The sequence below is a fragment of the Eumetopias jubatus genome, unplaced genomic scaffold (assembly GCF_037043125.1).
Source record: "Eumetopias jubatus isolate StellerSeaLion01/CBP00866 unplaced genomic scaffold, mEumJub1_p1.0 scaffold_11, whole genome shotgun sequence".
NCBI classification, from domain to species: domain Eukaryota; kingdom Metazoa; phylum Chordata; class Mammalia; order Carnivora; family Otariidae; genus Eumetopias; species Eumetopias jubatus.
In genome coordinates this window covers 101,628,844-101,649,251 of record NW_028274817.1, presented here as the reverse complement: position 1 = coordinate 101,649,251, position 20,408 = coordinate 101,628,844, and the positions used below count along the sequence as shown (strand labels likewise).

The 20,408-nt window shown below is 44.1% G+C and overlaps 1 protein-coding gene and 1 pseudogene across 1 annotated transcript; both read left to right on the top strand.

Moving 5' to 3' along the window:
- The first annotated feature begins 2,411 nt into the window (after positions 1-2,411).
- Positions 2,412-3,418, top strand: LOC114197594 (melanoma-associated antigen B4-like; annotated as a pseudogene).
- A 5,236-nt stretch (positions 3,419-8,654) lies between these two features.
- LOC114197602 (melanoma-associated antigen B1-like) lies at positions 8,655-9,683 on the top strand. Its single transcript, XM_028088667.2, has one exon. It carries the CDS (start codon positions 8,655-8,657, stop codon positions 9,681-9,683), a length of 1,029 nt encoding a protein of 342 aa, XP_027944468.1.
- The last annotated feature ends 10,725 nt before the right edge of the window (positions 9,684-20,408 follow it).

Here is a 20,408-nt window from a genome sequence, read left to right as displayed (position 1 = left end):
ACAGACCAAAAAGCTGTACATAGTTGATGTGTACAAATTGATGAGTTTGTAGATAAGTATGCACCCATGAAATTGTCACCACAATTTATGTTATGAAAATATCCATCACTTCCAAAAGTTTCCTCCTGCCTTATTTATTTATGTGTTATAAGAACACTCCCTATAAGATCTATCCTTTTAACAAAATTTTAAGTATACAAGACAGTATTGTTAACTCTAGGCTCTATGCTGTCCAGTAGACTTCTAGGATTTATTTATCTTGTATAACTGAAATTTTGTAAGATTTAATTAATACCCCTCCATTTCCTCCTCCTCCTAGCCCCTGGCAACCACCATTCCACTCTCTGCTGCTGTGAGTCTGTTTTAGATTCCTCATATAAGTGGTATCATGTAGTATTTGTCCTTCTCTGTCAGCTTCATTTCACTTAGCATAATGTCCTCTGTACTGTTGCAAATGGCAAGGTTTCCTCCATTTTAAGGGTGAATGATATTCCATTGTATGTATGTTTCACCCTTTCCTTATCCATCTGTCCTTCAATAGACATTTAGGCTGCTTAGCTATATGTCTTAGCTATTGTGAATAACACTGCAATGAACACGGGAGTGCAGATACATCTTCAAAATCCTGATTTCAATTCCTTTGGATATATACCCAAAAGTAGGATTGCTGAATCATATGGTAGTTCTATTTTTAATTTTTTGAGGAACCTCCATACTGTTTTCCAAGTGGCTGTACCAATTTACATTCCCACCAACCATGTAGAATATGTTTAGTGTAATAAAAAATTTCCAAACTGTTTTTGCAAAGTGACTGTACCATTTTGCATCCCCACCAGCAATGAATGAGAGTTCCTATTGCTCCATATCCTCACCAGTATTTGTTGTTGTCAGTACTTTGAATTTTGGCCGTTCTAAAAACCATGCAGTGGCATTTCATTTTTATTTTAATTTGCAAATTTCTAGTGATGTATTATGCTTAGTATCTTTTCATATGCTAATTTGCCATTTTATATCTCCTCCTTGATGAGGTATCTGTTCATATATTTTGCCCATTTTTTAACATTTATTCATGACCTGTTTTTTTTATTTTTTATTATTATGTTCACTTAGCCAACATATAGTACATCATTAGTTTTTGATGTAGTGTTCAACGATTCATTAGTTGCATATAACACCCAGTGTTCATCACAACACATGCCCTTCTTAATACCCATCACCTGCTTACCCCATCCCCCCACCCCCTCCCTTCTGTAACCCTCAGTTTGTTTCCTGGAGTCCAGGGTCTCTCATGGTTTGGCTCCCTCTCTGATTTCCTCCCATTCAGTTTTCCCTCCCTTCCGCTGTGGTCTTCCACACTATTCCTTATGTTCCACACATGAGTGAAACCATATGATAATTGTCTTTCTCTGCTTGACTTATTTCACTTAGCATAATTCCCTCAAGTTCCATCCATGTCGATGCAAATGGTGGGTATTCATCCTTTCCGATGCATTTTGCCCATTTTTTGGTTGGGTTGTTTGCTTTCTTCTTGTTGACTTTTAAGTGTTCTTTGTTTATTTTGGCTAACAGCCTTCATCAGATACGTCCTTTGCAAACATTTTCTCCCAGTCTGTGGCTCGTCTTCTTATTCTCTTGATGACTTTTTTGTAGAGCAGAAGCTTTAGTTTTAATGAAGTCTAGTTTATCAAGTATTTTTTTCATGGATCCCCATCACTTTTTATATCATGTCTAGAGGAGGTGAGATCCTTGGTCTGAGGGTCCAGTCACCAGTAAGCAGAAGGCATGTATGAGGGTTGGGGCAGTCCACAACCCTGTGTGGTGTCCAAATGAGGACCCTGAATGAGGACCCTGAATGGATACTTAGGACCTAGCAAGCCCAATACAGAGAGGTTCCCACAGAGCTATAAGCACTGAGTGCCTCCTGGTAAGGGTGGTGGCCTAAGGTGTCTTAGTCACTTCTTTCTCATGGGTCCCAGGGAGGTTTAAAGAATCAATCTCAGTGTAGCAGAGAGAAACGGTTCGAAGTCTTGCCAAAAGTTATTATAATAATTTGGAAGGTAAACATAGAGGACCCCTTGCCACGTTAGACCACATGTGGCCCCACTGCCAGCCATGCTGTCACACTAGTCAGTAAAGGACAGGGCTGGCAGGCTGTAGCCTAAGGCTCACTCTGTCTCCAGTAGCTTCTCGGGGCAGGCTGAAGGAGAACAGGAGCCTGTAGGTTCCTAGAGAGTGTCCTCAAGAAAACCTGCAGAGGTTAAAGCCAAGGGGAAATATCCCTGCTGTAGGTTCACACACCATCCCATTGTCCCTCCTCCAGGCGCCCTCATTGCCCACTGTCCGGCCTGCTGTTCATGAGCACGGAGTCATCATTCCTCAGTATCAGAAGAATAAGTTCAACAACACGAGAAATGCCACTAGGCCTGAGGTAAGAACCAGGATCTCGAGGGGGCTTAGGCCACTGCAGCAAAGAGTCCCCCCTCTCCTCCTCTGTTTTGGGGATGCTCCCTCAGATTGCCATATTGCTGGCATTGCTGGGAGCCTCAGAGATCCCTATCCACCATCATTACTTCTGCAGCTATTTCATGCATGAGGTCTGAACGAGGCGTCAAGAGCCATGATGAGAAAGTGCAAATTGCTCTGAAGCCCCAACCTCCGCTGAGAGCTCACTGGAACATTCCCTAACCAGGACGTGAGCATCTGGGCACACTTCCTGCTGGAGAAGCATGCAGTGAGGGCACCCATTATGCAGGCCGCACTGCTGATGGTTGTCAACAAAAGGTACAGGGAGCACTTCCCCGAGATCCTCAGGAGAACCTCTGAGCGCATGGAGCTGGTCTTTGGCCTAGAATTAAAGGAAGTCAAGCCAGGCAGTCACTCCTATACCCTCGTCAGCAGCCTAGACCTCACCAGTGATGGCAGTGTGAGCAGCGCCTGGGACTTTCCTAAGAATGGGCTTCTCATGCCTCTCCTCGGTGTGATCTTCTTGAGTAGCAACTGCGCCTCTGAGGAGGACATCTGAGAATTCCTAAATGCGTTTGGCAATCTGTGTCGAGATGAGGCATTTAATCTTTGGGGAGCTCAGGAAGCTCATCACAGAAGATTTGGTGCAGGAAAGGTACCTGGAGTACCGCCACGTGGCCAACAGTGATCCTCCACGCTACGAGTTCCTGTGGGGCTCGAGAGCCCACGCTGAGACCAGCAAGATTAGAGTCCTGGAGTTTTTGCTAAGGTCATGGCCTTCCCATTCCATTATGAAGAGGCTCTGCGAGATGAGGAAGAGCTAGCCCAAGCCCAAGCCACAGCTGGGGCTGCCTCTACTACCAAGGCCGGTGCACCTACCCAGGCCGCCCACCCCACCCAGCTGCTCCTCTCGTCCCTAGACCAGGCTAAGGCAGATTCTTCGCTTTGTGGTTAACAAAGGCAGTCAGTTGGCTAACTAGTGGAGGGCCCAGGTGGGGTGCATAGGAACACAAAGTGTAACATACTTGTGTTCCTGTACAACACATAAATTGGAGATGTATCTTTTTCTTCCTATTTTAAATGGCTTTCCTTTCAGTTACAGGTTTATTTAGCTTCAGAATCCGAGTTGATGAATGACATGGGTCATATATTTCTTGGAGTTTATCAAGTTGAAAAATAAGAATTTTAGTATTTTGTAAAACAAATTGAAACCCTTGAATCGTTTCTTGTCATTCAGAACTAGGTAACATTTAATTTAATATTCTTTAATTGCCCAAATATTAATTTAGCCCTTGCTCTTTGGAAGGCTCCTGGCTAGTACTGGGGATAATAAGAAAAATAGGCCCAACCCCTGCCTACGAAACTGTGGAGTGTAAGAGCAGCTCTCATATAAAAAATAGGTGGTGAGATACTCCCTAAGATAAGATGGAAAGGACTAGTAAAAACAAGGGGTAAAAAGGAGGGAGGGGACCTCCAGATGAGGAGTTCTAGTGTAAAATGCCCCAAGGCAAGGCAGATTGAGCCTTTGGCCAGCTGAAAGCCCTGTGATGGGGAGTAATTTTTTTTAAAAATTTATTTGTTGTAGAGAGAGAGAGAGAGCACAAGCAGGGGGAGTGGCAGGCAGAGGCAGAGGGAGAAGCAGCTTCTCCGCTGAGCAGGGAGCCCGATGCAGGGCTCAATCCCAGGACCCTGGGATCATGACCCGAGCCGAAGGCAGACGCTTAACGACTGAGCCATGTAGGCACCCATGATGGGAAGTAATTTTAAGTTAGCCGTATGGTGGGCTAAAGGTGGCTGTGGAACTGGTGAGCCAGGTGGTGGGTCTCTGAGTTGAGAGATTTAAGTCTGGAATGGAAAACTACCTTTAACAGTTTGGGATTGTGAATAAATCAGGATCTCCACCCAGGGCACGGATGGAATATGTCCTATGCTTCCCAACACAGGTGAACACAGAGCACAAACTAGGTGTTTTACACAAACCATCTCCAGGGAGTTTCTGAGACATAAGGGCGGTACTCTTTTGAGGTTGGAAACTCAGAAGCCACTGTGCAGGTACTCTTTCCTGTAAACTGGGGAGTCAGAACCCATTTTATCAAAAGAGCATTCAAATTCTGTGTTACTGTTTTTGTTTTGTTTTGTTTTTTTTACTTGGCTTCTAATTCTGCAAAGTCTAAAAGAGGTATAGATTTTAGGTGATGGTGAAATTAGTGAAGATAGGGGTGCTTTGGGTAAAAGGGCAGAGGAGAGGAAATAATTAATCTTTGAATCCAATTCTAGAGGATCTGAGTTGCATTCAGCTGGAAAAAACTCCCCCATGCTCGAAATATTATTTATTGGGGAGGGATTTACTTTAGTGTCTCTGTAAGCAGCACTTTGGACTGATTTGGTGTTCCATGTCCTAGAGTGGCATATATTCTCTGATATCTACTAGATTAAAACAAATATTCTATCAGGGTGGGTGGTATCCTCTGGGGTCAAAATAATCATAGCCATAATAATAACAGGCATTGTGTAAAGTCTCAGTGCATTCCAGGCATCTTTCCAGGTGCTCTATGTACATTAACCATGGTCCACCAGGCCCTGTGAGACAGGATCTAACAAACCTTCTTCACAGATGCAGAGCCTGAGGCCCACAGAACTTGCTAATGCACCCAGTTCAAAGAGCTAATAAGTGATAGGGCTAGGCCTAGACCCTTGGTCTGAATCTGTCCAGAGCTCATACTTTTCCACTCCTCCCAGCCTGAGGCTGACCATCAATTACTTAATTCACTTTCTTCTACCACTCCAAAATGTATCTCAAGCCGATAAAAAGGACTCTGTGACCAAAACATTGGATTGGAATACATAACCAGTGTGATAAGAATACCAAAATAAATCAGAGATGTGAATAAAGGAGAGAACGAGACAGTGACAGTATGATCATCTACATGTGTAAAGTCAGATATCCTCCAAAGATCAGGGGTTCACAAAATCATCTGGCTCCATCCTTCTCTGTAAAAAGTGAATCTTTTATGTCGATGCTAATGGTGGGTATTCATCCTTTCTGATGGCTGAGTAATATTCCATTGTATATATGGACCACATCTTTATCCATTCCTCTGTTGAAGGACATCTCGGCTCCTTCCACAGTTTGGCTATTGCGGGCATTGCTGCTATGAACATTGGGGGGCAGGTGCCTCTTCTTTTCACTGCATCTGTATCTTTGGGGTAAATACCCAGTAGTGCAATTCCTGGGTCATAGGTGAAATAAGTCAAGGAGAGAAAGACAGTTATCATATGGTTACGCTTATATGTGGAACATAAGGAACAGCGTGGAGGACATTAGGAGAAGGAAGGGAAAAATGAAGGGGGGATTCAGAGGGGGAGACGAACCCTGAGAGACTATGGACTCCAGGAAACAAACTAAGGGTTTCGAAGGGGAGGGGGGTGGGGGATGGGTTAGCCCGGTGATGGGTATTAAGGAGGGCGCACGTATTGCATGGAGCACTGGGTGTTATATGCAAACAATGAATCATGGATCACTACATTAAAAATGAATGATGTATTGTATGGTGACTAACATAACATAAAAAAAAAAGTAAATCTTTTAGAGCTATCCTAAGTGTGGCTGGTGAAGAGAAGGAATATATCAGCTTTTTTTTTTTTTTTTCCCCAGACACCACAACACCTGTCCTGGGCTCCCTGATGTATGCTGCACTTTCCTAATCTTACATCAGTCTTGGCACATGGACTCATTTTCTGCAAGATTTGCAGTAGAGAAACTGGTCTAGTGTTCGCACGTACACGTTGTTTCCCAGGAAGCCTTTAATCAAGACACTGGCCAAGATGAGGACCCCCATGAATGAGTACTGAGAAGACAACTACCCCAACATACTGGGGTCATCCAAAGACCTAAGGATGGTGACCTTAGCTCAGTAGAAGGAGTCCCAGGCTCTGAAAGATATGGTGAGGACCATGAATGAGAAATGATGGAAGGACCCAGCCAGAACAGCAAGGTCCTATAGTATCGCATCCCTGCTGTCTTTTGGGAGACACCCAAGGACCATGATCAGATGAGGATCACCCTCACTTCCAACTTGGAATTCTCAGGAAAGGAGGACCTACAGGTAAGATGAGCAGCTACAGGAAAGCACAGAATGAAGTTACATGATCGGTCATCTGTCAAGGTGAAGACCCAAGAGTAGCACCCACAGCATAAAAGGAGGTCCCACAACATCTCCTCTGCTGTCATCCCTGGGAAGCCCTGGGCAGAGCTGATTTCAGCCTGGAAAGTCTCAGGAAGGTGAGGGCCTCCGTTTAATGGAAGCTGCCTCAGTTTTGCAGAGGGAGGGACCTGGGCCCTAACAGGAATTCATGTGAAGACCATGAGTGTTATCAGGGGACGCCCAAAGCAGAGGGGGCTAAATAGAATCCTGTACCATTCTTAGCCTTGGGGGACCCAGAAGAGCTCTGAGGAGTCCCCTCATTCTGCCTGGTGAGTCTCAGGGAAGGAATGGCCTCATCTAGCAGGATGGTCCCAGCTCCGCAGGGGGAGAAGTCTCGACCATAGCTAGAGTCAAGGTGTGGACCCTCAATGCAAGTGAATCTCTCCTGAAAGGGGGAGGTTCACAGAGCCCGCCCCCCCTTATGAGGCTTGTGCGGCTCAGGAAGGCATACCCCCGAGCGGCAGGACCAGAGATTCCCCTCTAGGGACTCAGGAGGGTGGGGGCCCTGGGGGGCTGGCCGGCTTGGGCCGGCAGAGGGAGGAGCCACAAGCGCTGGCGTCCCACAGAGCCCCGCCCACCCCTGCTTTCAGCCCCCGGAGACCCCGGTGCCGCCGCCCCCGGATGCGGATCTCCTGACTTCCGTTCTGGGCGGGACCTCGACCGCTGGGCGCAGCGGTTCGTTGGGCGGCGGATGGTTCCCCGGACCGGTCTAAAGTCAAGGTGAGGACCCTGGGGAGGACTGAAGAGACTATTTCCCCCCCATAACGAAGTTGGCCCCCCGAACCTGCCCCTTCGGTCGGGCTCTGGGAGGTCCCAGCGGACTGGCTGGCCGAGCAATTCCATTGTCCTCAGGGCGGCCTCAGGAGGCGAGGGCCTTTGTCTAAAGGGGGCCACCCCACTCCTGATGGCAGCCCTGAAATTTGGGAGTATTTCAGGCTGAGATAACCCCTCATTTCTGCCTAGGGGGTGACTCAGGTAGAGAAAGGCCTTTATCTAAAGGAGGCAGCCCCATGAGCAGAAGGAGGAGTTTTGGCCCTAAAGGAGTAAAGGTAGGACCGTCAGTGCTAATAAGGGCCCCTCTCCTCAGAATAGGGAACTGCACAGAACAGCCCCCGGCTCTCATATCTGGGAGTCCCCAGGGGAGGTACCCAAATGTGCAGCACAGTGACTTCTAGCTACTCTGGGGCCTTTGCTTTTAGGCTTGTAGACTCAGGTAGATGGAGAAATCCCAATCCTAGCTGCAGTCGAGGTCAAAGTCCTGAATGAGGTCTGAGGGAGCCACTGCCTCCAGAACAGTGGGGTTGAAGGGTCTCGCCCCTGCTGTTAGCAGGCATAGGCCTCAGTCAGCTCACTCTGGCTGTCAACTCAGGTCCCAGAAATGCGAGGACCTTTGTCTAAGGGTCATGGCCTCAAATCAGCAGAGGGCAGAGCCCCAGGAAGGGTTTGGAGTCAAAGGGAAGATCCTGAGTAAGGAAATGGAGACCACTCAATACCCAATTGAAAGAGTAGCCTAGGGATGCCTGGGTGGCTTAGTCGGTGAACCGTCTGCCTTCCACTCAGGTTGTGATCCCGGGGTCCTGAGATCAAGTCCCGAATCGGGCTCCTTACTCAGTGGAGAGTCTGCTTCTCCCTCTCTCTCTGCCTTTCCCCCCAACTCGCATTCTCACTCACTCTGCTCTCTCTCAAATCAATCAATAAATAATCTTAAAAAAAAGAGTAGCCCATGATGCCACCCCTGCTGTTAGTCCTGGGAGTCCTAGGAGTACCCTGACTTCCTCCATTGGGTTCTCAGGAGACAGGCTGACCAAGAGCAAGAGCCCTGTTGGGGCTTAGCGCCGTGCCCTCACAGATATCTGCAAAGGTGGCTTCTTAAAAGCCAGGGTGGTCTCTCCCTGCTGAGGTGCTCCCACTCTCATCTTTCCCGCTCCAGGTACCAACATCTCCCGCCCTCCTGTCCACTCTTGTGCCCATTGCCCTGACCCAGTCATGCCTCGGGGCCAGAAGAGTAAGCTCCGTGCCCGTGAGAAACGCCGCCAGGCCCGAGGTGAGCCCCAGGGCCTTGGGGGTACTCAAGCCACTGCAGCAAATGTTGAAGAGTCCCCCAACTCTCCTGTTTCTGGGGATACTCCCCCGAGTTCCCCTGCTGCTGGCGCTTCCCAGGAGCCTCAGGGATCCCCAGCCACTAGCTCTCCTGCTGCAGGTGTTTCATGCCAGAGATCTAATGTAGGTGCCAAGAGCCAAGTTCGGAAAAATAAAAATTCTTCTCAGGCCTCAACTTCCCCTGAGAGTACTCACAACGATCTTCTAACCAGGAAGGTGGGGATGTTGATGCAGTTCCTGCTAGAAAAGCATAAAATGAGGGCACCCATTTTGAAGGCAGACATGCTGAAGATCATCAACAAAAGGTACAGGGAGGACTTTCCTGACATCCTCCGGAAAGCCTCCGAGCGCATGGAGCTGGTCTTTGGCCTAGAATTAAAGGAAGTCAAGCCAGGCGGTCACTCCTATATCCTGGTCAGCAGCCTAGACCTCACCAGTGATGGCAGTGTGAGCAGCCCCGGGGGTTTTCCTGAGAATGGGCTTCTCATGCCTCTCCTCGGTGTGATCTTCTTGAGTGGCAACCGTACCTCTGAGGAAGATATCTGGGAATTCCTGAATGTTTTGGGTATCTGTGATGGAAGGAGGCATTTAGTCTTTGGGGAGCCCAGGAAGCTCATCACCCAAGATTTGGTGCAGGAAAAGTACCTGGAATACCGCCAGGTGGCCAACAGTGATCCTCCACGCTACGAGTTCCTGTGGGGCCCCAGGGCCCATGCTGAGACCAGCAAGATGAAAGTCCTAGAGTTTCTGGCCAGGATCTATGATACCGTCCCCAGTGCCTTCCCATTCCATTATGAAGAGGCTCTGCGAGATGAGGAAGAGCGAGCCCGAGCCCGAGCTGCAGCTGGGGCTGCCTCTACTACCAAGGCCGGTGCACGTTCCCGGGCCAAGTCCAGCCGCTCCTCTCGTCCCTAGACAGGGCTGAGGCAGATTCTTCGCTTTGTTGTTGAGGAGGGCTGCCAACTTTGAAGTAGTGAGAGGCTAAGGTGGGGTTGGCGAGGCCATAATATATTTATCTTCTTTGTTTTCCTGTTATACATTGGTAGCTTACAAATGTAGTTCCTTTCAATAGAATGTTTGTTTAGATTCAGAATCCAAGTCTATAAATGACATGGATCACACATTGCTGTCAGATTAGATTTAAGAGTAAGAGTAGTTTTGGTGTTGTGTAATAAAGCCTGAAAATCCTTGCATCTTCTTTGGCTTCCAGAACAACATAATATGGCTTTGGAATGGGGATTTTCTTAAGAGTAAGAGTTTTGATGTTATGTAATAAAGCCTGAAAATCCTTGCATCTTCTTTGGCTTCCAGAACAACATAATATGGCTTTAGAATGGGGATTTTTCTTGGAAATATGAAAGAACTAGCAAAAATATAGCTGTGGTTTTAAAATAGAAACGAAGTAAAATGTAGTTAAATATTAGTTTGTTCTAGTCATTTTTGTCTTCCTCTCTGTAAAATTCAAGGATATATACCTGAATGTCCTTAACTTATTCAAGAATGCAGATAAAATTAAATAGTAATAAGTTACATTCCTTGCTCTATGCCCCATTTATTCTTATCATTAATTGAGCATCTGGTCTTTGGAAGGTTGTATGTTAGTAGTGATGATGCTAAGGATAAAGAAGACCCTGCACGTAGATTTTTAGAGCGTAAGAGCAGTTATATATAAGGACAATGGTGTGATGAACTCCAACATGTAAGACAAGTTTGAAAAAAAGCAATGAGGAAGGGGGGCAAGTGAGAGCAGTGATGTATAAATTCTCTGAAGCAGGACACTTGGGGGTCTCCTCAGTGGCATAGCTGCCATTCAGGAAGACAGCACTGCAGTCTCTGACATCTCCTGGACAAAAAAAAAAAAAATTCTCAGAGATGAGGGTAGTTCCTTCTGGTGTGAAAAAAAGCATAATAATAACTACCATTTGTTAAAGACCCAATAATTGTCAGTCACTGTGCCAGGTGCTTCACATACATTACGTGTGTTCCAGCAGTCCTACAGGACAGGGCTTCTCCAACCCACTTGGCAGATGAAGAATTTGAAATAGTCTCAAGTTCGCATAGCTGATGAAGTGACAGAACCAGGAGTAGAGTCTGGTCTGGTTCCTCTGGAACCCATGCTGTTCCACTCCTCACAGCCCGAGGCCAACCTCGTGTCTCTTAATTCCTTTCTCTTCTCACTATTCCATGATGGCTCTCAGGCAATGAAAGAAGGACCCTGTGGCTGAAGTACTAAAAGCAGGCCTAAAGAAGGAAGGTGCAAATGAAAATCAAGGACAAGTTGGGGATTGTCCATGGGGTTCATTTTCCTAGGATCCTCCCGCCCCTCGCCCCAGGGTCCCTTGAGAGCTGGCGCTGCCCTGGTCCCAGCACTTGTGTGCAGTCCTGGCACTTCCCTGCATGATAGCTCCCTCCCCTGGGACCTTCCCAGTAGCCCTCATGACCAAACTGGGACCTGGCCCGTTGGCCAGCTCTCCTGTGTGTCCTGCTCTGGAGGCTGCCCCTGCTCCTGGTGGCACAGAGAGCCACTATCCCCCGCCCTCCCCTGACTTAGAGCATTGCAACTCTCAGCAGCTCTCATCCCTCCCCCTGGCCCCCCTCTGACAGCAATTGCCCTTCTGTGTAATTCTGACAGGTTTAGACACCTCCCCATCTCCCCTGGGTGCTTCCACTTCACTCTCAAAGTTGTGTGTGTGTGTTTTGCCAAATCAGCTATTAACATAAACTCTGATTTGACATGGAATCTATAAGGCCTTTGTTTATAACTGTGGCTGGAGAGGCCTTTTTTGGGAAACAACCTGATATTTGCAGTAGGATTTTAATGGAATATCTTACTTGAAAGTGGCCACTGAATCCACACACTGATGAGTGAGCTTAACTAAGTGCTCAAGAACCAAAGCCTCCCTCCTAAGTGGTAGATGAGGAAGGACTGAGGAAATCACTGCATAAGCAAATGTCTACTGAGGCTGAATTTCTAAAAACCCATCTTGGAGTCCTTAACAGATGTGCTGACTTTCAATAAAAAGGAAAAAGTATTCACCATTCTTCCGGTGAATCTTATCTGTATCTGTCCCGGGGAAATGCTGGTGCTTAATGGCACCTCTTCAGGTATTCAGGCAAGCTCAGTCATGTGGTGGGTAGCTATGATTTTGACCATGCGCCAAAAGGTAGGAGAAAATCCTCAGCCTACTGAGATTATACAGGTTATTGCAAATGGTCATGCAGAAAAGGTGCTGTTGAGGGACAAGGGGTAAGCCCTCCCTGCTAAGAATTACAGGGTCCTTTTGAAAATTAGATATAATCCTATATTTGAAAACTCTGTCACATTGTATGCAGTAGAAAAACAATTGATGAATTTCAGGGTAAATTTGGCCTTCTCAGAAACCCCTCCAAGAAGGGAACGGGTCGTTGTTAACCACCAATTGCAGGAGTTGCTCTTCATGGAGCACCTACAATGTGGGAGGGATTCCATCCCCAGTCCACTTATAGTTGGGAAAGGTCATATGACTAACCCCTACCACTGATACATGAGTAGAGGCATGTTTGTCACCTCCAGGCCAAGGCACATGAAAGCCAGTGTGCTACTTCCGTGCTCTCTCTTCCATTCAGCGGCAAACATGGGGAGCCCATGTGAGATGATGGAGACAGCCTGGATCTCTGGGTCACCTGACAGCAGTGAGTCTCTGCCAAACCCCAACAGGTTTTATGTACATAAGAAAGCTCTTGTGTTAAGCCACTCAAATTTCAGGTTTTCTCTGTTGCATCAGTAACTTTATCTGAGGAATACACAACTGCTTTTTCTGTTGTTGGGCTCATTTAAACATTTGTCATTAGACAAAGCTTTACATTAGACAAAGCTAATAGTAGTGTAATTCTTGTTACACAAAGTTCTAACACAGGTCAGTCACAGTCTCCCCCGACCCTTAGAACTTTCCTCCAAATTTCAACCCCATTTTCAAAAGTAACCACAATGAACAGTCTGGTGTGTGTCATTTTAAAGCTGATTTGAGGCTTTTTCATACATAGATGTACTGTAAAAATATAGTTTTTAGGCATACATAGGCAACAGTGTGCATATTGTTCTGTAACTTGCTCTTATAACTCAATGAAGTAAATACAGGATCTTTCCATGACAGCTCATATAAGACCTGCCTCACTTTCTAAAAGTGCTGTATCACCATTAGAAAAAGTTTTGGCCATCCCTGTCTCTGGTCCTGGCAAGCGACAGCAAGAAGCAGAGTTACCTCAGCCAGCCTGTAGATCCATGGGAATGAATGGCTGTTGGGTTAAGATGCTGAGTTTTGTGGCTGTCCGTCAGGCACAAGAAGTTTACCAATAGGTACCTGAACGGTTAGCAGTGGTTACAAGCCATTTATGTTTGAGTTTTTTATCTTTGTTTTCTATAGGTAGCATGTATTATTCTTAAAAATATTTTGAAAGGTTAAGAAAAACTTCAGAAGGCACGAGAAATTCCAATTGTAGATGTTAGAGAAATCTTTAAAATGGGAAAAATATGGAAGAAGGACTGGAGCACATTGGAAATGCTACGTACTCAGAGCCTCGTTTTCATGCATATTTTATATTTTAAGTGATTTTTAAACTTAATTCTTCCAAGCTGAAACATTTTATAATTATTAGCCTCATAAGATGTTTCATCTTTATTTATACAAATATTTGGAATCTATGATTAGATGTGTGCATTTGGGTCAGTTGGACTTCCATTATTATGCATCAGTGCACTTTTGGAATTTGACATTCTCCTTTTTCAAATAAAATGCATATATACCTGGCACAGCTTCCTACTTGATTCTACTATTGTGCCTTACGTAAAATGACATTTAGTTTGCTTCTCCTTGGTTAGAATCAATAATGTAAGTCGTATTTATGTCCTGAAATAATATGTATTTCTTGTCTAGCCACGTTGTAGGTTAAATAGGCTGTAGGATCTGGCCTGGGAAACTAATCACCCTTTGTTAATTCTTTGCAGTCAGGAAAGGGCAGCCGGAATTCTAAACAATCAACTTTAGAACTAAATATATAGGATAAAAGTTGTTTAGAAATTGAGATGTCTTACACTAAGGGGAAAATATTAATACTGCCCTTCTTGCAAAACAAATGGCGAACTCAGGCAAAGACAACACAATCAATCAGCATTTGTATCATCATCTCAAGATTTCAAGTCAAAGTACGAGTATAATATATTGTAATGTGTGTATGTGTTGTGATGTCAATTTCCAGTTCAAGTTAACTCTACTGGCTTTATTAATCTGACAAACACATTTGTTAGCTAAACCCCAAAGACACTGCAGAATCTCTGTCAGACTGTTATAACGGAAACCCCCTAAAGTGTTTGGACTTACTGGCTCAATAATTCCACATCTGGAAATCTGTGGAAAGTTCTCTTTTCTGGGACTCGGGAACAGGGTGGATGACACTGTTGTGACTGGTCTCTCCTCTGCCACGTGTGCTACTGCCTTGGCTTTTGTATGAGTCATGATAGGCTAGGCTGTGTTAGAGGGTCTATTTAATCCTGAAATCTCAATGGGATACAACAGAGGTGTATTTCTCGAGGACACTACATGTTCAGTGGGTATGGGGGAGGGAAGCATATTAGAGGTTGTTCTGGGGCTTGCCTACTCACTGAGGCAGGGGAGAGTAGCCAGAACGTCTCTAAGGGGCTTTTCTCTGATTCAGGCAAACCTATTACTTCCTTGCCTATTCCATTGGCTAAAACTAGTCATATGTCCTTGATTAGCCTCAGGGGCATCTGAAAACTGGCGCTTTCCACATGCCTGAGGAGAAATAAGGAACTGGATTTGGTGAGCATAGCATGATCTCCACTAGAGCTTTTTGTCCTGGTTCTTCTTCTGCCTCTCAGACTCTTTTTCTTCCATCTCCTCAGTGGACTTCTCCACGTCACTTACACATTGGTGTTCCTCAAGTTATCATTTCCAGTCCACTATTTTTTCTCTCCACAACTATCCCCAGGTAATTTCATTTACCCTGGCAATTATAACTACCAGCTATGTGATGCTAACTTCCATATCTATTATCCCAAGCTCTGACCTACCCACAAAGCCTTAAACACAGATCTAACTATGATTGGTTCATAGATACCTTGAATTCAGTGTGGCAAAATATAAACTCATTATTTTCTCCCAAAACTCCTTCCTCCTCCTCCTGTATTCTTTATCCTAGGCAGTGGCAGCACCAGATTTCCAAGCCTAGATTCCGCCCTATCATTCCTATCCCTTAATTTTATATGCCACCTTGGCTAGACTGTTATGTCCAGTTGTTTGGTCAAACATCAATCTAGATGTCACTGTGAAGATACTTTTTAGATATAAATCCACAGGCTTTGAGTGAAGCAGATTACCATCTGTAGTGTGGGTGGGCCTCATCCAATCAGTTGAGGGCCCCAAGGACAAAGACTGTGGTTTCCCAAATGAATTCAGCATCGAGACTAGAACATCTAGGCATCGTTCCTTTTCCTCATCACCCTCCCAAACTCTAACCAAGAATCAAGCCCCGTTGAATCTACTATTAAATAGTAGTTACAGCCTTCCAAATTCTCTTCAGTGTCACTAAACTTCCTCACCCTAATCCATCTTTGATTTCTTCATTTGTCTTCTAACTACTGATCTCCCTGCATCTGCTTTTATGCGTCCTTTCCAGTTCTTTCTTCCTCAAGCTTTATGACCTGCATTACAGCACCACTTTTATGATGCAATTTTGAGTTTCATTTGCGTGAATTTTCAATGGTGGTTTGGATGGTCCTTGAGATATTTTCCAATTACCCCATTCTCATTTTGTGTCCTAGAGCGCTGTACTGTTGAGGATACTATAGGAATCTTCAGAATTCCAGAAATCTACTTAGAGAATCCTGAAATCTGGGAGTAGATGGAAGGTCTGAGGGATTTGGTTAGAAAAGGAAAGAAAGCATCAGCGTCGTTTCTCGATCTTAAGACAGCCAGGTGGCAGTGTTGCTTCTTGGAAGATAGTCACTGGAGGTTTGTAGCTTTGGAAGTGGATTTGGGGCTTGACCCTGGGCATTTATTTTATTCCGGTGAATCCAATCTGTCTGTAACCTATTTCTCCCCAGTCATGTCACTGGAGCAGCAACACAAGCTTGATTCCTTACTTTTTTCAATTACCTTTTTAAAAAAAACAAAACAAAACAAAACAAAAAAACACACACTTCTGATTCCCTGGATGAAAAAGATTTGCCTGAAAGAAAGATGAGATGAGGAAGAATTAAAATCCAGTTCCCGGTTGTCCTTCCTACAGAAAGACTCATTATCAGGGAAGCAATTATAGTACCATTGCAACAGACTTATGAAAACTGATTTGAAACTTACAGCAAAAAAACATGTAAAGCCCTTCAGTCCAATCCATGTGGCTGCAGGGTAATTAGTGAAATCCAGATTAATAAGAAACTTGCTAGGCAGCAGGGTGATTTGACTAACAGCCTGGGAAGGTACAAAATAACTGGGTAATGAAGTGGATCTGACTATAATGTGCAAGATTGCTCCTGGGATTGTACAGAAATCCATTATTCAGACAGATGCTATATCTTGTGGACAAGAGATCTTCAAAACTGGAAATACTGTTATCTTTCCCATCGGACTCTGCTTCATGCCCCCATGGACAAAGGATTGAAGGGCAAATTGAGAGAGGGAAATACTTTAGTAAATTCTTTCCAGGTCTAATCTGATATGTCATCCAAGGTGGAGGATGTGTTCTGTGTTACTCTAGGGCTTTGTCACACATCATTGGATCTGACTCTCATAAAAAAGAAACCCTGTCTCAGGGAGGAATAACAGTTACCACTCTCATTTTTTCATCGGCAATTAACTTGAAGTTCCAAGATGTGAAATGCTAGATTTGAATGTGGCTACCAAAAGCACATAAAGACAAGTCTTCTTTCATTAGTGCTGCTCTGGGAGTTGCCAGGTACCCATAGCCAGGTTGCAGCTAAAAAATCCTCTGTGAGTTTTCTCAGACTGGAAAACTATATGCACACATTATTGGACAAATCATCAGCTTCACAGGTGACAGGAGCACATTTCTGTCCAGGTGAAGTTCTCAGAGATAAATAAGTGCAAACAGCATCCACTACTTATTAAGAATGAGAAGCTTCACTCTAACAAGAAAAATTAGCCTTAGGCATGGGGAAAATAGGTGTCTGCCTATGTGGCAAGATTCAGGAAGCATCTGAATGGCTTCTTGCCCTACCCTGATACAATTCAAATAGATCTCTATCCCCATTCTTGCCATTCTCCCAGGTGGGACAGCAGATACAGGGCCAGAGGGAGATGGTACTGCCCTTAGAGTACAGTATGGGTATGCTAGACCAAATCAACGTGTGGGACATTTGGCAAAAGGAGAGGCAAAGAGACAGAAATCAAATTTCCAGGGTTTGAGACTTGAAACATAAGCAGAGTCTAGTTCTGGGCACCTGGGTGGCTCAGATGGTTAAGCGTCTGCCTTCAGCTCAGGGCATGATCCCAGGGTCCTGGGATCGGGTCCCGCATCGGGCTCCCTGCTCAGAGGGGATCCTGCTTCTCCCTCTGCCTCTCTCTCTCTCTCTCTCTGTCTCTCATGAATTAATAAATAAAATCTTAAAAAAAAAAAAGAAAAACAGATTCTAGTTCAACTTCCCTGTGAGGAATTAGCAAGTAGAAAACAACAACGACAACAATAATAAAATTGGTTCCTTAGGAATTGCAAGGCTCTATGGTGGGTAATAGGAAGGATAGAAATAAAGAAAACATTGTCCTAACCTCAGGGAGTTTCTAGTTTACCTTGAGAGACCACACCTAACTGTCCAAGGCAGTACACCACACTTGTGAAAAGACTGATCTCAGAGTGAAGGGCTTGAGCCCGGTGATAAAAGAGAAGGCTTTCTTCCTTTGTTTCCTTTATGTTTATCTTGTAAGATTTGGGAGCATGGCGGGGGGGAATTTTTCTGTGGTTAGAATTTAATATTTCGGAAGGGGCTAGATGAAAGCTGACAGGTGTTATTTATTTCTTAAAACCAAAACAAAGATAAAAAGATAATCTGACTCCCCTCTCTTTTCTCCATTCCTAGCTATAAACCACATCATTCAATCAGCAAGAATTAATTGAATGCCAGTTATGGGTGAGATGCCCTATATTTGTGTAGCATTTAAGAAATGACAAAAACAGGGGTGCTTGGGTGGCTCAGTTGGTTGGGCGTCTGACTCGTGGTTTTGCCTCAGGTCATGATCTCAGGGTCCTGAGATGGAGCTCCACATTAGGCTCCGCACTCAGCAGGGAGTCTACTTATCCCTCTTCTTTCCTCCTTCTCTGCCCCTCCCCCCTCTAAAAATAAATAAATTTTTTAAATCTTTTAAAAAAGAAATGACAAAAAACATGCATGTTTATATTTTCCATGCATCCTCATAATTTCTCTGCACAGATAAGTGGGGCAGAGATCACTCTGACACTTTATGGTTGAGAGCCCTGAACACACTGTCAAAGTCAAAGACCCACTCAACCACGATGATGTTCAGTGGATGGTTCTGCCATCAAAGGCCCTTGCCCCAGTAGGGGTGGAAACATAAGTCATACACATGGCAAAAAGGTAAGCTATAGGGAGAGAGTAAAATTAAAGTTCACTTAGCTATGAATCAGAAGATTCTAATTTGAGCCCTGATGCTGATTACAAGTGAATCTAGAGAAGTTACTTGACTTCTTGGGACCCTATGTTTTTCATCCATAAAACTAGGCAATAGCTTGCTTCAAAGTGTTGCTCAGAGGTTCACATCAAATGTATGCAGACAGGCTTTAGAAAGAATAAAGTTCTATAAAGATATGTGGCATTAAAAGGGAAGAAAGAATGAAAAAGTATGAAGAGAAATGTTAGATGAAATGGTAACAATAGCAACAATGAACATGCATTAATTGCTTACTATTTCCAAGAGCTGTGATCAGTAATATGTATATATCACTTTCTATATTTTACACTTTTTTTAAAGATTTTATTTATTTGAGAGAGACAGAATGAGAGATAGCACGAGAGGGAAGAGGGTCAGAGGGAGAAGCAGACTCCCTGCTCAGCAGGGAGCCCGATGTGGGACTCGATCCCGGGACTCCAGGATCATGACCTGAGCTGAAGGCAGTCGCTTAACCAACTGAGCCACCCAGGTGCCCTATATTTTACACTTTTCCAAGTAAATATATAAATGTATATATTTTATATATAACCTATATTTATGACATATAATATAGAATTATATACAGTTTTAGTTAATATCCACAAGGACTTTTCAAGTAGTAGTAGTATTCCATTTTACAGATGGAGAAACTGAGGTTTAAAAAGGTTTAATCAGGGGCGCCTGAGTGGCTTAGTCAGTTAGGCATCCAATTCTTGATTTCAGCTTGGGTCATGATCTCAGGGTCGTAATGAGATCAAGCCCCATGTTGGGCTCCATGCTGGGCGTGAAGCCTGCTTAAGATGCTCTCTCCCTCTGCCCCTCCCCACTTCCTCTCTAAAAAAATAAAATAAAAATAAAGAGGTTTAATCAGTTGTCCAAGTTTACATACTTGTAAATAGCAGGGCCTATATTCAAACTAAGACATTTTTACTTGCAAGTCTCTATGCTTTCTCATGCTTCCCTTTAAAACATACTATAATTATTAGATCCTATTTAATTCTATTTTTAATTTTCTGAGGAACCCCTGTACTGTTTTCTGCAGTAGCCACACCAGTTTGCATTCCCATCAACAGTGCACCAGTCTTCCTTTCTCTCCACATCCTCACCAGCACTTGTTTCTTGTTTTTGGTTTTAGCCATTATGACAGGTGTGTGGTGATAACTCATTGTGGTTTTGATTTGCATTTGCCTGATAGTGATGTTGAGCATCTTTTCATGTGTCTGTTGGCCATCTGGATGTCTTCCTTAGAAAAATGTCTCTTCTGGTCCTGTGCCCATTTTTAATTGCATTATTTGTTTTCTTTGATGTTGGCCTCTATAAGTTATTTGTATATTTTGGATATTAACCCCTTATCTGATGTATCATTTGCAGAGACCTTCTCCCATTCAGTAGGTTATCTTTTTATTCTGTTGATGGTTTCCTTCACTGTGGAAAAGCTTTTTAATTTGGTGTAGTCTCAATAGTTTAATTTTGCTTTTGTTCCCCTCGTCTAAGAAGACATATCTAGAAAAATGTTTCTGCAGCTAATGTCAAAGAAATTACCACCTATTTTTTCTTCTAGGACTTTTATGGTGTCAGGTCTCATATTTGGGTCTATAATCCATTTTGAGTTTATTTTTGTGTGTGCTGTGAGAGAGTGGACCACTTCCATTCTTTTACATGTAGCTCTCTAGTTTTCCCAACACCATTTATTGAAGAGACTGCCTTTTCCCCATTGTATATTCTGGTCTCATCTGCCATAGATGAACTAACAATATTAGTATCGGTTTATTTCTGGGCTCTGTATTCTCCTCTATTGATCTATGCATCTGTTTTTGTGCCATTACCATATTGTTTTGATTACTATAGCTTTGTTGTTTATCTTGAAATCTGCAATTGTGATACCTCCAGCTTCATTTTCTTTGTCTTTCTCACAATTACTTTGGCTGTTAAGTATACCTAAAACTAATATAATACTGCATAT